The sequence below is a fragment of the Parambassis ranga genome, chromosome 13, assembly GCF_900634625.1.
Source record: "Parambassis ranga chromosome 13, fParRan2.1, whole genome shotgun sequence".
NCBI lineage: Eukaryota > Metazoa > Chordata > Actinopteri > Ambassidae > Parambassis > Parambassis ranga.
Genome location: NC_041033.1, coordinates 12,289,360 through 12,306,477, shown reverse-complemented (window position 1 = coordinate 12,306,477; position 17,118 = coordinate 12,289,360). Strand labels below are relative to the sequence as shown.

General features: G+C 42.9%; 2 protein-coding genes across 3 annotated transcripts; both read left to right on the top strand.

Annotated features, from left to right (window-relative positions):
- Positions 1-48: 48 nt before the first annotated feature.
- LOC114445105 (cilia- and flagella-associated protein 20-like) lies at positions 49-1,788 on the top strand. 2 transcript variants are annotated; one of them, XM_028420062.1, is made up of 6 exons: positions 49-197; positions 785-864; positions 954-1,065; positions 1,148-1,336; positions 1,430-1,543; positions 1,680-1,788. In XM_028420062.1, exons 1-6 carry the CDS (start codon positions 114-116, stop codon positions 1,683-1,685), a joined length of 585 nt encoding a protein of 194 aa, XP_028275863.1. In that variant the 5' UTR covers positions 49-113; the 3' UTR covers positions 1,686-1,788. The 2 variants fall into 2 exon arrangements, with proteins under 2 accessions (XP_028275863.1, XP_028275864.1); XM_028420063.1 differs by having other exon boundaries at positions 1,683-1,782.
- A 1,378-nt stretch (positions 1,789-3,166) lies between these two features.
- Positions 3,167-16,786, top strand: prpf8 (pre-mRNA processing factor 8). The gene is made up of 42 exons (XM_028419123.1): positions 3,167-3,348; positions 3,923-4,040; positions 4,127-4,295; positions 4,422-4,586; positions 4,698-4,916; positions 4,995-5,207; positions 5,383-5,508; positions 5,617-5,722; positions 6,031-6,221; positions 6,312-6,431; positions 6,537-6,726; positions 6,885-7,004; positions 7,133-7,267; positions 7,417-7,546; positions 7,661-7,857; positions 7,927-8,133; positions 8,439-8,602; positions 8,699-8,825; positions 8,931-9,123; positions 9,244-9,431; positions 9,512-9,750; positions 9,829-9,975; positions 10,109-10,319; positions 10,427-10,543; positions 10,640-10,887; positions 10,973-11,152; positions 11,248-11,383; positions 11,508-11,807; positions 11,896-12,042; positions 12,149-12,309; positions 12,435-12,626; positions 13,028-13,265; positions 13,379-13,507; positions 13,718-13,831; positions 13,949-14,122; positions 14,298-14,491; positions 14,595-14,834; positions 14,923-15,064; positions 15,147-15,287; positions 15,378-15,517; positions 15,704-15,906; positions 16,164-16,786. The coding sequence occupies exons 2-42, from the start codon at positions 3,932-3,934 to the stop codon at positions 16,316-16,318; spliced, it is 7,017 nt and encodes a 2,338-aa protein (XP_028274924.1). The 5' UTR covers positions 3,167-3,348; positions 3,923-3,931; the 3' UTR covers positions 16,319-16,786.
- The last annotated feature ends 332 nt before the right edge of the window (positions 16,787-17,118 follow it).

Genomic DNA, 17,118 nt, shown 5'->3' with positions numbered 1-17,118 from the left:
CCATAGTGCTGGGGGCGGAAGCATCACCAGTAAACAAACGTATCACAGGTTAGCAACCAGTAGCGTAGCAACGACAGAGTAAAACTCACAACAACTCTGGGCTGATTTCAAAGATGTTTAAGAACACATTTCAGAGCGGATTTTTGTCAATTTTATACAGCATCGGCAGTAAACCACTGCAGATATGGGGCAAAAAGGTAAAGGCCAACAGAATTAATGCTATTTACCAAAACTAGATAAGTTTCTTTATCTAATCGTGCTAATGTTAGCTAGCATCGTGCGTTTACGTGTTTATCGAAGAACAATTTTGACCATTTTCACTTCAGTTGTAATGTGTTTTGTGTCAGGTGCTCAAAATGTTTACTACTGGTTGTGTGATAGCGCTTTTGCCAGTTATATTTGCAGGTAATAAGTATGCATGCACACGAGACAACTGTTAATTCATGGACGTGTGATGCTAATAAATGTGGAAATGTATACGTTACTCTGACAAAACCAGGTCTCAAAGATTAAATTTAATCTTTTTAGTATTCGCCGTTAACATGACTGCGTTTCCACAGAAACGGACAAGACATATACACCAGTACAGGTGTAGTGTACCCTCTTTATTCTCAGTATCCCAAATTTGCTCCGGTGTGTTAAACTCTGAAGGGCATACAACATCCTCTGTACTGAAACTGCTGAATATGTAATGTGTAGAAAACTGAACAATAGTGGCAGCTCAGTTTTGCTCGTAAGAAATGCCTGGATTTCTTCATACAAAATAATACTTGTGTGTTCTCAGGTGAGAAATGGCCACATTAAGAGGGTTACAGATGCTGACATACACTCAGCAGTGTTGGAGGTAGTGGGAGCAAATGTCAGGTGAGTTTGCCTCATTCCTTATTCATTAATACTTTAAGGTTCACTTATCCAGCCTTTCTAACCGTTGTTCAACCATCTATTCCCTACAGTACCACCTATATTACATGTCCTGCAGACCCCAAAAAAACACTGGGCATCAAACTTCCTTTTTTGGTGATGATCATTAAGAACCTGCAGAAGTATTTCACTTTCGAAGTTCAGGTAAGAATTTGTCTTACATCTTCTGTTACATAGCTAAACTTGGAATCATGCTTATCTGTATTTATCTCTTCTCAACCATTAGGTGTTAGATGATAAAAATGTTCGCCGGCGTTTTCGGGCAAGTAACTATCAAAGCACTACACGAGTGAAGCCTTTCATCTGCACCATGCCCATGAGGCTCGATGATGGCTGGAACCAGATTCAGTTCAACCTATCAGACTTTACCAGGAGAGCTTATGGAACTAATTATACTGAGACACTGCGAGTACAGGTTAGTGATAGGACAATTAGATTATCTCTGAAAAAATGTTCAAGGTTGTATTTGTTTTCCTTTTTGCTTATATTTCACATATGTTCTTCTCAGATCCATGCCAACTGTTGTATAAGGAGGGTGTATTTCTCAGACAGACTGTACTCTGAGGATGAGCTCCCTGCAGAATTTAAGCTCTACCTGCCTGTTCAGAACCAGAAGGCCAAGGTGAGAAAAGACATGTTTAAACAGCTACATACCTTTTTCTGCAATTTTATAGTAATAGTAGTGGCAGTATTTGTATCAGTAGACAATAGAGAAATATTGCTCCTATGTTTGTCTAACAGTTGTGTGTTTCTTTCAGCAGTAGACCTTCTTCACCTGAACTGTTGCCCCAGATGTGATGTGGAGTTCAGCTGTGAAACATTCTGTGTGTAAAAACTAAATAAAGTTTTTATGGAGTGATACTGAAATCGTCATTACACTTTTTACTGGCAAATTTTGTTGTTGTTATTGAATTATATGTCCTTGTGTCGCACTGGAAAGTTGAACACTGTTGGCTTACCTTGTGGAAGAAGGAAGACAGCTGCACACCGTGCTACCATGGCAACCCAGATACATCAATATTTAGGATCCGATGTGAACAACACCAAGAGACTTCTGTTCTCTAGCACACTAATGTCATAAAGACTCCAGAGGAAAGAAAAGTAGGGTTATATCTGCACACTAAATAAAGGGAAAGACTTTTAGTGAACTGATATGTATTTCTTTCAGGCAGCAGAACAGTTTCCCCATACAGAAACAGATATCTCCGTGTTCACAGGTGTGAAATGGTCCCATTAGGACAGTCAGAGATATGGACATACACTCAGCAGTGTTGTGTACAAATGTCAGGTGAGCTTGTGTATTTCTTCATTCATCTGCTCAGGTTTACTCATTCACCCATTCTAACCTTTAATCAACTCTCTACTCCCTGCAGTACTATATAACATGTCCTGCAGACCCCACAATGACACTAGTTATTAATTAACTTCCTTTTCTGGTCATGATTATTAAGAATTTTTAAAAGTATTTCACTGTTGAACTCACACAGATGTCTCCCACATCTTGTTACACAATAAATCCTCACTTATTTTTATCTAAGGGATTTTCATAATCCCTTAGAGGTGTTACATGAGGGGGAAAAAATTACCAACAGTTTTAAGAGTTTAAGCTCTACCTGCCCTTTCAGATCCAGAAAGCCAAGGTGAGTACATTCAAACAGTGACACAATTATTCCTGCATTTCTAGCACTTTTTTGTTTGTTTTCCTTTTAGCTATCTTTACCTCCATTGGTCTCCCTGAGTTTTGCTGTTTTTTTGTGTTGATATGTTATGTATTCTATGTTGTACAATACACTTTTTAGACTAAAAGTATGTCCTCACATGTCATCGTACTACAAACACTGTATAAGGGTCCATGTGGAACAAGACTACCTGCTTGTCTGCTTGTTAAAGACACAGCATTTTAGTTTTTTTTATAGCATATTTGGCATTACTGTAACATCTAATACAATAAAGACCCGGCGTTAAATGATTTACTTTATAAGCATTATACATTTACAATATTAGATAAAGGTGGTGCAGCATTAAAAAGTGATTTGATACACTTATAACTTTACTGACGATATAATGCATGTTGCATGCCAATACTGTAGGGGGCAGTGGTGCACCAGAAATGTTATCATCCGGGTATTCTCAAAATTGCGCTCCTTCAACGCTTGCGTATGTTTTCTACGTAGGGCCACATAGGTCTACAAGTAGGAACCTCACACATCCGGCGTAATCGTTGTCCGTGATTTCCACTGAAGTGCGTTCATCGTGTGGCCGCCGTCGTTCGTTGTGCGTGATGCAGTTGTATGAAAACGTCTGTGCACAACACTGAAGCGGAAAACCAGCAATACACCTTAAAGAGAGACATGTTGTGGTAGCTCTCTGTTGAACGGGACTGTCTTCAACGTTAGGAAACCGATCCTTGAATGCGAAGGTAGCGAGGTGTGTAGTACTGAACGCATTTTTACTTTTGTTACTTTGAGCATCGAGCAATTAGCTGCTATGCTAGCTTTAGCAAATAGCTAGCTTACCGCTTTATCCACGCTGCCAGCGTCGGCCAATGTGTTGTAAACTCGATGTGTATGTCTTGTAGTTAGGCGTTAGTGTTAATCGAAGTTTGTATAGTAAACTTAATCTGACTAGTAGTGAATTAGCACAAGTATAACGGTAAGATTTGGAATATTTTGTGTATTGTGTATTCAGGAAGCCATGTTAGGCTGACTTGGCCTAGCGAGTTAAAAGCAGTCACGCAAACAAGATAAAATACGGTAATGGTATTCATGTAGAACTAACACATTACCGTTATCGATAGTATTCGCTTTTCGATATCTGCAGTGGTTTCTTGCGATGCAGTGTTTACGCGTCTTTCACTTCGAGACGATTAATGTGCAGATTGTTGGAGCTAGTTTCTTATGAGTCTGACCCTCTTTTCCTTTTTTAGTTTGCAGCAAAAATTTTATTTTAAGATTACTTTAAGATTTGGTACGCATCGTAACGGTATTTTGTATTGTTCTAGTGAGAAGCCATGGCAGCTACCTTTCCCTACAGAGGGGTCCCGGCAGGGATGCCACCAGGTGTACCTCCTCCTGCGCCGGTACCTGATTACATGTCTGAGGAAAAACTGCAGGAGAAAGGTTGATCACTTTTCCCCCTCATACAGTACATTCATCGAGATTTTCCTTGAAGAGCCAGATTAACTCTTTGTTTTCCATCTTAATAGCAAGAAAATGGCAACAGTTGCAGGCCAAGCGCTACTCGGAGAAGAGGAAGTTTGGCTTTGTGGATGCTCAGAAGGAAGACATGCCACCTGAACACGTCCGCAAGATTATCAGGGACCATGGAGACATGACCAATAGAAAGTTTCGCCATGACAAGAGAGTCTACCTGGGGTAAGTAAATCTTCTATTTGAAAGCATGCATCACAAGTTAATTGCACATTATGATTAGAACTTTGTTTAAAAAGATTTCTTCACTATTCCCACAGTTCAACCTGTATTCTGTGTTCTGTTTAACAGTGCCCTCAAGTACATGCCCCATGCAGTGCTGAAGCTGCTAGAAAACATGCCTATGCCCTGGGAACAGATCAGAGATGTGCCTGTACTCTATCACATCACAGGAGCCATTTCCTTTGTGAATGAAATCCCCTGGGTCATAGAGCCAGTCTATATTGCTCAGTGGGGGTAAGTGCGAGTGCAAACTTTGTAATGCGTTTAAATGTTCAATGCACTTCAAATGTCTTTGAAGTGTATTTGTGTTTCCATAATGTTTAAAACTATTATCTGTCATTGCAGCACCATGTGGATCATGATGCGTCGTGAAAAACGTGATCGCCGGCACTTCAAGAGAATGCGGTTTCCGCCCTTTGATGATGAGGAGCCGCCACTGGACTATGCTGATAACATCCTTGATGTTGAACCTCTGGAAGCAATACAGATGGAACTCGATCCTGAGGAAGATTCTTCTGTTGTGGAATGGTTTTATGAACACCAGCCACTCAAAGACACTACCAAGTAAGCATTCTTGTTTAAGAAACTATTGTCATATGTAATGAAAAAGTTTATACAATTAAAATTGTGTTCACCTCTCAGGTTTGTGAATGGTACCACCTATCGTCGCTGGCAGTTCACACTGCCAATGATGTCCACACTGTACCGTCTGGCCAATCAGCTTCTGACAGACCTGGTCGATTTGAATTACTTCTATCTGTTTGACCTGAAGGCCTTCTTCACTTCCAAGGCCTTAAATATGGCCATCCCTGGGGGACCAAAGTTTGAGCCGCTGGTCAGGGACATCAACCTCCAGTATGTACTCCCTATCTGTATAAATATCAAGTTGTTTTATTGTTACCTGACAATGGAACAATGGCTCAATGGTGTAAACACCATTGTTTTGTATTTCTGTTCACACCCAATTCAAGAAAAAGTAGATATTAGATTTTTTTTTTAGCTATGGCTGAACTATGTGTTTGTCCGGCAGGGATGAAGACTGGAATGAGTTCAATGACATCAACAAAATCATCATCCGACAGCCCATCAGGACAGAGTACAAAATTGCCTTCCCCTATCTGTACAACAACTTGCCACACCATGTCCACCTCACTTGGTATGAAGTGAATTAGTAATATTTTTTTAAATCATTCATTTGATACAGTACACCTTTCACATTGATTGCATTGAAAAGATAATGGTGAGTTTTTTTTTAACCATACAGGTACCATACACCAAACGTGGTATTTATCAAGACAGAGGATCCAGATCTTCCAGCGTTCTACTTTGATCCACTAATCAACCCTATTTCACACAGACACTCTGTTAAGGTTAGTGTTGGAGATAATCCACCTGCTACCTGAGTCACTAAAGTGAATGCAAAAACACAGCAAAGCAAATTTTGAATTTTGAATCTTTCAAAGGCGCACTTGCATTGGCCTGCTTGCCTGTGCGTAAGAACTGGAGGAATATTAAAGTTAATGGTGATTTTAAAAGAATATTCTGGCTGCAGCTGCAGTTCACATTCACCATTTTGACACCACTTTTATTTTTAAATCTAATTTCAGTTGAGTAATGTCCTTTCTCTTTTTTTATTCTGGGTAACACATTCTTATTGCTGCTCCCTGCTTCCCTTCAGAGTCAGGAGCCTCTGCCTGATGATGACGAAGAGTTCGAGCTTCCTGAGTATGTGGAGCCCTTCCTCAAAGAGACACCACTCTACACAGACAACACAGCCAATGGCATTGCTCTGCTTTGGGCACCAAGACCCTTCAACCTTCGATCTGGTCGTACCAGGCGTGCCATTGATGTTCCTCTGATCAAGAACTGGTGAGCACACTACACATTCAGGAATAGTAGTAAAGAGATGAGTTTTGTTTTTTGTTAAGATTTGAGAGTACATTTTGTATTGTTCTACAGGTACCGGGAACACTGCCCTGCAGGACAGCCAGTGAAAGTGCGTGTCTCATACCAGAAACTGCTGAAGTACTATGTGCTCAATGCTCTCAAACACAGGCCACCCAAGGCCCAGAAAAAGAGGTAAGAAAACATTGCATATATTTAGATTTCTTGATTGACTTTCTTTTCCTGTTTGTTGCTCACCAGTCTGTTTTCTGTAATGGCTTTCCCTTTGGTGTCTTTCAGGTATCTGTTCCGTTCTTTCAAGGCCACAAAGTTCTTCCAGTCCACCAAGCTGGACTGGGTAGAGGTTGGCTTGCAGGTGTGCAGACAGGGCTACAACATGCTCAATCTGCTTATCCACCGTAAAAACCTCAACTACCTGCATCTGGACTACAACTTCAACCTGAAACCTGTGAAGACACTGACCACAAAGGTACAATGTCCATACAGATCTACCCGTTTTGTGCCTTTGAATATTCTTTAGTTGGAAACTCCAGGTCTAAAAGGAATATAAAAGCACCCATTTTTTTAAACATCTTGGTATTTTGTTTCTAATAGTGATGTTGACCTACATCTGTGTTTGACCTACAGGAGCGAAAGAAGTCCAGATTTGGCAACGCTTTCCATCTGTGCAGAGAGGTGCTACGTCTTAGCAAGCTGGTGGTAGACAGCCATGTCCAGTACAGACTGGGAAATGTTGACGCTTTCCAGGTTAGTTCAGCTACAGTTTTAATTTACAGCCAACCCCCTATTTGACTGATATCTGTCATCGGAAATTGTTTTAGATGTGCGTTTTTACTTATTGGGTAAAATCTGAGCTGTGATTTTTGTTGGTTTAGTTGGCTGACGGCCTGCAGTACATCTTCGCTCATGTGGGTCAGCTGACAGGCATGTACCGCTACAAGTACAAGCTGATGAGACAAATCAGGATGTGCAAAGACCTGAAGCATCTGATCTACTACAGGTTCAACACTGTGAGTAAATACTTGTGTTTTGTATTAATGTACTTGTTTGTGTACACAAGATGAAATGTCAGGGTTTTTAACTGCATGAACTACAAAAGATCTAATGATAACAAGTTGACTTTGCACGTCTTTAAGATGTCTCTGTATGTTTTCACCAGGGTCCTGTGGGCAAAGGCCCAGGTTGTGGCTTCTGGGCTCCTGGATGGAGAGTGTGGCTCTTCTTCATGAGAGGCATTACTCCCTTGTTGGAGAGGTGGCTGGGCAATCTGCTGGCCAGGCAGTTTGAAGGTACAGCGACATTTTCTTGAACCATTGTTCTTGCGACACATGCACCTGGGGCTATACTTTGTGAGGAAATGTGCTAGTTTAAGCTCCAACACTTTGTTTTTTGTCCCCTACCAGGACGTCACTCCAAGGGTGTGGCCAAGACTGTGACCAAGCAGCGTGTGGAGTCTCACTTTGATCTGGAGCTGCGTGCTGCAGTGATGCATGACATCTTGGACATGATGCCTGAGGGTATTAAGCAGAACAAGGCCAGAACAATCCTGCAGCACCTCAGTGAGTCTTGGAGGTGTTGGAAAGCAAACATTCCCTGGAAGGTCAGTGCATCAGAGATGATCTTTAACTAAAGTTAATACAAGTGCTGAGATTTCCCCTTCTATCTCCAGGTACCTGGGCTGCCCACTCCCATTGAGAACATGATCCTGAGGTACGTCAAGGCCAAAGCTGACTGGTGGACCAACACAGCACATTACAACCGTGAGCGAATCCGCCGTGGAGCCACTGTGGACAAGACGGTGTGCAAAAAGAACCTGGGCAGGCTGACTCGTCTGTACCTGAAGGCTGAGCAGGAGAGACAGCACAACTACTTGAAGGTACTATTCAAAGAAACGTTTGCAGTCTGCTTTGATCAGTTTATAACAATACTTACAGGAGAGCCAACGTGAATGAAAAATCCTCTTACAAAGGCGCACTTGCATTGGTCAGCTTGCCTGTGCGTAAGAACTGGAGGAATATTAACCTGAAAGGTGGTTCTAGTATTGCTGGCTGTAGTTGCAGTTGGCCCCTCACCATTCAGATATTGGTTTACATTATAAATACAATTAACAAGCTTGTCCATAAACACAAAAATCATGAAGTTGTTTACATTTTTATTGAAGTGTGCATCTTCTGCCTGCAGGACGGTCCCTACATCACTGCAGAAGAAGCAGTTGCCATTTACACCACCACTGTGCACTGGCTGGAGAGCCGTCGTTTCTCGCCCATCCCTTTCCCTCCACTGTCCTACAAACATGACACAAAGCTGCTCATCCTGGCCCTGGAGAGGCTTAAAGAGGCATATAGGTAAACGGAGTCCGACAAATTTAGCAAATCTTTTCTTACATCCGGTGACATAGCCAGGAAAAAAATGAACTCACTTTATGGTTCTGTTGCTCTTAGTGTGAAGTCCCGTTTGAACCAGAGTCAGAGAGAGGAGCTGGGCCTGATTGAGCAGGCCTACGACAATCCTCATGAGGCACTCTCCAGGATCAAACGTCACCTGCTCACACAGAGAGCTTTCAAGGAGGTTAGGACCAGGATGTACAGAAATTTTAGTTGTACAGGCGTTTCCACCTGTCACATTCTATTCCTCAGTGTGAGTGTCAGTGTGAGAGCATTTCTTCTTTTGTAGGTGGGCATTGAGTTCATGGACTTGTACAGCCACCTGGTGCCCGTGTATGATGTTGAGCCCCTGGAGAAGATTACTGATGCCTACCTGGACCAGTACCTGTGGTATGAGGCAGACAAACGACGCCTGTTCCCACCCTGGATCAAACCTGCTGATACTGAACCACCACCACTGCTGGTCTACAAATGGTGCCAAGGTCAGGGTTTACTTAGGCTCGAAATACATTTTTTGTCACACAGTTGGAAACGGTCAAACCCACAATGTTAGCAGGAATGTGTTTCAAGCTTCATTTCACAAATGTGTTCATTCCCCTCAGGCATCAACAATTTGCAGGATGTGTGGGAGACTGCAGAAGGAGAGTGCAATGTGATGCTGGAGTCCCGCTATGAGAAGATGTATGAGAAGATTGATCTGACATTGCTCAACAGGCTGCTGCGTCTTATTGTTGACCACAACATTGCTGATTACATGACAGCCAAGAACAACGTGGTCATCAACTACAAGGTAAACGCATTCATTCATTTTCTTCTCATTTTGTTACATTTTTCCAGGCATTTAATCTGACTCTTTGTCCCTTCATGTAGGATATGAACCACACCAACTCTTATGGCATCATCAGGGGGCTCCAGTTTGCCTCATTCATTGTACAGTACTATGGATTGGTGATGGACCTGCTGGTGCTTGGCCTGCACCGCGCCAGTGAGATGGCCGGCCCACCTCAGATGCCAAATGACTTCCTCAGCTTCCAAGACACAGCCACAGAGAGTGCTCACCCCATTCGACTGTACTGCCGCTACATCGACCGCATTCACATCTTCTTCAGGTAGTAAGATTTACTAGAATCACTTAAATAAGGGGATTGTCTGACAAACAATAACTGTAAAACCGATTTGTTTGGTAGGTTCTCTGCTGACGAGGCCCGGGACCTGATTCAGAGGTACCTGACAGAGCACCCAGACCCCAACAATGAGAACATTGTGGGTTACAACAACAAGAAGTGCTGGCCTCGTGATGCTCGCATGAGACTGATGAAGCATGATGTCAACCTGTAAGTTTCCTTTTTAACACTGTTTAGCTAGAAGTTCATTACTGTATTAAATCTTATAAATAGAACACCTGTTTGATTATATTGCCATATACTCGGACAGTTAGCAATAACGTTTCTAATCTTTTCTTCCCAGTGGACGTGCAGTGTTTTGGGACATCAAGAATCGTTTGCCCAGGTCTGTGACCACGGTCCAGTGGGAGAACAGCTTTGTGTCGGTCTACAGCAAAGACAATCCCAACCTGCTCTTCAACATGTGTGGCTTTGAGTGCCGCATCCTTCCCAAGTGTCGCACTAGCTATGAGGAGTTTACTCACAAGGATGGTGTCTGGAATCTGCAGAATGAGGTGAGGACTTGATTTAGCAAAAGAAGAAACAGATTGACAGCGGTGATTTTAAGACTTATTTCTTTATCCAATGGGTTTAAAGTCCACTTATTGTGTAACTTGTTCAGGTAACCAAAGAGAGGACAGCACAGTGTTTCCTCCGCGTGGATGATGAATCAATGCAGCGTTTCCACAACAGAGTGCGTCAGATTCTGATGGCTTCTGGATCCACTACTTTCACCAAGGTAAGCAGACATTTTTCAACTAGAGTGGTACAGTTGTTTGAAAGTGAATTAGAGCATATTTCAGAATATCTAAGTATGTATTACTTTTGTCTGCAGATCGTGAACAAGTGGAACACTGCTCTGATTGGCCTGATGACGTACTTCCGTGAGGCTGTGGTCAACACACAGGAGCTCTTGGATCTGCTAGTGAAGTGTGAGAACAAGATCCAGACACGTATCAAGATCGGCCTCAACTCCAAAATGCCTAGCCGCTTCCCTCCCGTGGTCTTCTACACACCCAAAGAGCTGGGTGGCCTTGGCATGTTGTCCATGGGTCATGTGCTTATCCCTCAGTCAGACCTGCGGTAAGTTGTCATGCACCAACTTGACCTCTTGTGTAAATGTATTCAGGTACAGTGCCTCAGTGTATTAATCAGATTTTTTTTCCAGGTGGTCCAAGCAGACAGATGTGGGCATCACCCATTTCAGGTCTGGAATGAGCCATGAAGAAGACCAACTGATTCCTAACTTGTACCGTTACATTCAGCCATGGGAGAGTGAGTTCATTGACTCTCAGAGGGTCTGGGCCGAGTACGCCCTTAAGAGACAGGAGGCCATTGCCCAGAACAGGTACGGGCTTAATCAGAGAAATTGTTGCATTTTTTTAGAAGACGTTTTTAAAAATAGACAAAGCTAATAGATGTGTTATTTTTTTTTTGATGTAGGCGTCTGACTCTGGAGGATTTGGAAGACTCCTGGGACAGAGGAATCCCCCGCATCAACACACTTTTCCAGAAGGACAGGCACACTCTGGCCTATGACAAAGGCTGGAGAGTCAGGACAGATTTCAAACAGTATCAGGTAACATAAAAGCATTGTATGATGAATTTCTTTATTAAAAATAAATTTTCTACATACCAAAATGTTGTGATAAACACCACCATACAGCCATTTAACACATTGATGTCTCTGTCTGGATGTGCAGGTGCTGAAGCAGAATCCATTCTGGTGGACCCACCAGAGACATGATGGCAAACTGTGGAACCTGAACAATTACAGAACGGATATGATCCAGGCTCTAGGAGGTGTGGAGGGCATCCTGGAGCACACACTCTTCAAAGGCACTTATTTCCCCACCTGGGAGGGTCTCTTCTGGGAAAAAGCCAGTGGCTTTGAGGAGTCCATGAAATGGAAGAAGCTGACTAATGCCCAGAGGTCTGGTCTGAACCAAATCCCCAACCGTCGCTTCACACTCTGGTGGTCCCCTACCATCAACAGAGCTAACGTAAGTACAACCACCTGCTGTGAACGTCTCTTCATTATAAAACTTCTGACTTGCTTTGCTCATCCTACTGTTTGTTTTATGGTTGTAGGTGTACGTGGGTTTCCAAGTGCAACTTGACTTGACAGGAATCTTTATGCACGGCAAGATCCCCACGCTGAAGATCTCCCTCATTCAGATCTTCAGGGCTCACTTGTGGCAGAAGATTCATGAGAGCATCGTCATGGATCTCTGTCAGGTTTGCACCTCTCCCCTATCGCCTATCATCTCTGACCTTGAAATCAAGCAAATATTCTTTGCGATTCCAACACAGGGTTAATCGTGTTTTGTGTCCTGCCTTTTAGGTGTTTGATCAGGAGCTGGATGCCCTTGAGATCGAGACTGTGCAGAAGGAGACCATCCACCCCAGAAAGTCGTACAAGATGAACTCATCCTGCGCAGACATCCTGCTTTTTGCGTCATACAAGTGGAATGTCTCTCGACCATCCCTGCTTGCTGATTCAAAGTATGACCTTTAGTGATAATTAAATGACCTAATACCATTACTGATGAAGATGTTAATGCCTTTGGGAACTCATCTGGTAATGTGCCTAAATTTGTATGATTAAAGTTGTTTGCTTCCACCTACAGGGATGTGATGGACAGCACCACTACTCAGAAGTACTGGATTGACATTCAGCTCCGCTGGGGTGACTACGATTCTCACGACATTGAGCGCTATGCTAGGGCCAAGTTCCTGGACTATACCACGGACAACATGAGTATCTACCCCTCTCCCACCGGGGTCCTCATTGCTATTGACCTGGCCTACAACCTCCACAGGTCAGCATTGTTGCATGCATTTTCACTCACTTGTTACAGTTAAATTATTCTATGTGCATATTTGAAGTTGTAAGTTAAGCATTGGCAGACCACTTATTTAGCCTCAGTAGAGTCCTAGTATATTGAACATGTTCAGAATAGGCTGTAATAACCACTGTCTGAATTTTGGCATTTCACTGTTTACATCTACAATGATGTTCGGCGGTAATCTGTAAAGTCTTCACGCTTGCTTCCCAAATTGTTGTACATGCACACAATAGTCTACAGGACTTACACTATGCAGACAGTATTGTCAGCTCTGTACCAACCTTCCTGGTGTGTTTTGTTTTTCTCTGTGGCTATCATTGAAGATCAAAAGTAAGATTTGTTTTTCTGGATTTCTTTCTGTTCTCTCTCTGTAGTGCATATGGTAACTGGTTCCCTGGAAGCAAACCTTTGATCCAGCAGGCCATGGCCAAGATCATGAAGGCCAACCCTGCCTTGTATGTGCTCAGGGAGCGCATTCGCAAAGGTCTGCAGCTGTACTCCTCTGAGCCCACTGAGCCATACCTGTCCTCGCAGAACTACGGTGAACTGTTTTCCAACCAGATCATCTGGTTTGTGGATGACACGAATGTCTACAGAGTCACCATCCACAAGGTGAGAGGGGACTTTTTTTTGTCCTTGCCAGTAAAAGGGTGTAAACGTTGCTTTTGCACAGAATTACACAAATAAATCATTTTACAATTGTCACTGTAATTTTATTTTAACAGACATTTGAGGGTAATCTGACCACAAAGCCCATCAATGGAGCCATTTTCATCTTCAACCCCAGGACTGGTCAGCTCTTCCTCAAGATCATTCACACATCTGTGTGGGCTGGACAGAAACGTCTGGGACAGGTAAAGACTTATTATAACTTATAACTTATTTTTTTTTCTCCCCCGATTTCCACAAACTTAATTTGTAGATTATTGTTTTAGGGGTCTGAATTTTACCTCCTTTTCTTAAATGCTAAACAATACAATAATATTTTTAACTCCCTATCACAATCTCTGCTGATTTTGTCAATTTTTGCCAAAAGTTTTAACTTGATTTTTCGATTTCTGTAGCTGGCAAAATGGAAAACGGCTGAAGAAGTGGCTGCCCTGATTCGCTCTCTTCCAGTGGAAGAGCAGCCTAAACAGATCATTGTCACCCGGAAGGGCATGTTGGACCCTCTGGAGGTGAGACATGCTGATAACTGTTAAAAATAATTACAAACCTCAAAAGACTGTTTCAGTGTAATGTTTGAAACACTTATGTGCTTTCCTAGTTTTGATGTCAATGCTCTCTCTGTGCAGGTCCACTTGCTTGATTTCCCCAACATCGTGATCAAGGGCTCAGAGTTGCAGCTACCCTTCCAGGCCTGTCTGAAAGTGGAGAAGTTTGGAGACCTGATCCTTAAGGCTACAGAGCCTCAGATGGTCCTGTTCAACCTCTACGATGACTGGCTCAAGACCATCTCATCTTACACAGTGAGTTTCACCCCATCTTAAGAGTCATAGCAGGAATAAATGGGTCAAATTAAACCTGTTGGTGTATTATGAATCTCTTTAATCTCCACAAAAATTGCAATGCTATCCAGAGTTGTTTGAAACCAGTTTACCCCTGTGTAAATAGCTGGCATTTGTTTCTCTGCACCACCATTAGGCTTTCTCCCGACTTATCCTGATCCTCAGAGCACTTCATGTCAACAATGACCGTGCCAAGGTCATCCTGAAACCTGATAAAACGACTATCACTGAGCCCCATCACATTTGGCCCACACTCACTGACGAGGAGTGGATCAAGGTGGAGGTGCAGTTGAAGGATCTCATTCTGGCAGATTATGGCAAAAAGAACAAGTAAGTATCATGTCTGGGCTTTATTTTGTGTGAAATAAGAGCTGTGTGTAGCTCAAGCAGCTTATTGAGCACAGTTTAAGGATATTTGTGTTCAACCATCCAGCGTGAATGTGGCCTCGCTGACCCAGTCTGAGATCCGTGACATCATCCTGGGAATGGAGATCTCTGCTCCGTCACAACAGCGTCAGCAAATTGCTGAGATTGAGAAGCAGACCAAAGAACAGTCGCAGCTCACCGCCACACAGACCCGAACTGTCAACAAGCATGGAGATGAGATCATCACCTCGACCACCTCCAACTATGAAACCCAGACCTTCTCCTCCAAGACCGAGTGGAGAGTCAGGTATACCTATTGATTGCCTATTGCAAAAAAAGGGTTACCAGGTAGTCATACTTTGACTTTAAAGTTAATTTTCCTGTAATTCTGTCAGGGCCATTTCTGCTGCCAACCTCCACCTACGAACCAACCACATCTATGTCTCCTCTGATGACATCAAAGAGACGGGTTACACCTACATCCTGCCCAAAAATGTCCTCAAGAAGTTCATCTGCATTTCAGATCTGCGAGCACAGGTATGTGTCCATATCTGCAAAACTACAAAGGTGGTAGGAATCATTCAGTTAAGTACAGAAACTAACTGTTCTGATATTAAAGATTGCAGGCTATCTGTATGGCACCAGCCCACCAGACAACCCCCAGGTGAAGGAAATCCGTTGTATTGTCATGGTGCCTCAGTGGGGCACACACCAGACTGTTCACCTGCCCAACCAGCTGCCTGGTCATGAATATCTTAAGGTAAGACACACACAGAACCTTCTGGGTGGCGCTGGTCAATTTTTAAGAGCTATTAAGTGTTTATTTTGTTTCTCTCCATTCCTCCAACAGGAAATGGAGCCCCTAGGTTGGATCCACACACAGCCTAATGAGTCACCCCAGCTGTCCCCGCAGGATGTCACCACCCATGCCAAGATCATGGCTGACAACCCATCCTGGGATGGGGAGAAGACCATCATCATCACTTGCAGGTAGGGTTCAGTGCACACAGTCGCCAGTCATCCTATTGGCATTAGAATTTCATGTATATTTTTAGGAATTTAAATACCTTTTGCTTAGTTATGAACTATTGAAGTAGAAAATAAATTCAGGAAAGAAACCTTTCCATGCCTTTTGATGTTGATTGGTGCTTAAACTCCTCCTTTCTGTGTTTTCAGCTTCACCCCAGGCTCATGCACACTCACAGCCTACAAGCTGACACCCAGTGGGTATGAATGGGGCCGTCAAAACACAGACAAGGGCAACAATCCTAAAGGTTACCTACCATCCCACTATGAAAGAGTGCAGATGCTGCTCTCTGATCGATTCTTGGGCTTCTTCATGGTACCTGGCCAAGGCTCCTGGAACTACAACTTCATGGGTATGCACATTTTATTTCATATGAATAATTATACTTTAAAACCCATTTGATTTTGTGCCTGATCTATCATGCCCTCAATGCTACCCTTTGTTTTCAAAATTAGTGCCAAATATTGATGTTTCCACTCTGTCCCCATATCAACTACATTGATTTTACTGCACCTCTGCTTCAAAGCTCAAAAACCCACTAATCCTTTGAATACATACAGGGCTGGTAGAAAAGCAGTTCATCATTTTGTTTACTCATCTTGTTTACAGGTGTGCGTCATGACCCCAACATGAAGTATGACCTCCATCTGGCCAACCCCAAAGAGTTCTACCATGAAGTTCACAGGCCCTCGCACTTCTTAAACTTTGCGTCACTGCAGGAGGGCGAGATCTACAACGCAGACCGCGAGGACATGTACGCCTGAGAGCTGCTGTGCTCTTGTCGACATGTTTTGTAGATAGCTCTGCCCACAATAACATGGAACTGGTCCAGAACAGCCCCTGTAATATTTCTATTGAACACATCTGACTGTGATGTTTGGGACTTTTTTAAATGTAAAGGCGTTAGGACTTTTTAGGGCTTTTTTTTTCTACTGATGTTGTGTTTTGTTCCTGTGTTCCTTTTGTTCCATTAATTTCAGTAAGTCTTTAATTTTTTTGTGGCTTCTAGTACATCTAAGCATAATTTGTATTTTTTTTGTGTAGCTCACAATACACAATACTTTGAAGTAATGTTGATTGACAAGAGTTCAAACAGATAAAGGCTCAACTTTCCCCTATCACTTTTGAGAAATGAAATTGAAAGTTGTATTTTTCATGCCAGTTATGGTGTCATACTGTACACCCTGTGACGTTGTAGCTTGGGTTTAAATAAAGATCAAACTTTTTATAAACGTGTTGACATCTGTTTGTGGTGTATACAGAGGGGAAGTGAGTTATGCTCGTCCTGGCTGCACAGGGGAACTTTTTTTGGCCCACTTCCCTCTTCAGAGAGGCCTAAAGGTTAAAATGCCTCCACTGAAGCACTCGTCTGGGCTTCAACAAAATGGGGCCAGTCACCAGGACTGTGCTGTTTTGGCCGTGGTTTACGCATCTTTGTTTTTTTTTATATTCTCTTGATGTAGTTATCTGAGATTTAATGGACAGTTACAGGTCAGCATTTGGAGGAATTTCCGTGTTCACGCTCTGCTGCGTCCATCAGTGTGCTCGACCTGGCAGGCGAGTC

Excerpts from the sequence above, each read along its gene's own strand:
- LOC114445105 (XM_028420062.1), top strand. The coding sequence starts at position 114 with ATGTTTAAGAACACATTTCAGAGCGGATTTTTGTCAATTTTATACAGC. Across the intron at positions 198-784 it reads TGCAGATATGGGGCAAAAAG|GTGAGAAATGGCCACATTAA; the intron begins GTAAAGGCCAAC and ends GTGTGTTCTCAG. Across the intron at positions 865-953 it reads GTAGTGGGAGCAAATGTCAG|TACCACCTATATTACATGTC; the intron begins GTGAGTTTGCCT and ends TATTCCCTACAG.
- prpf8 (XM_028419123.1), top strand. The coding sequence starts at position 3,932 with ATGGCAGCTACCTTTCCCTACAGAGGGGTCCCGGCAGGGATGCCACCA. Across the intron at positions 7,547-7,660 it reads GCTGGCCAGGCAGTTTGAAG|GACGTCACTCCAAGGGTGTG; the intron begins GTACAGCGACAT and ends GTCCCCTACCAG. Across the intron at positions 12,310-12,434 it reads TCCCTGCTTGCTGATTCAAA|GGATGTGATGGACAGCACCA; the intron begins GTATGACCTTTA and ends TTCCACCTACAG.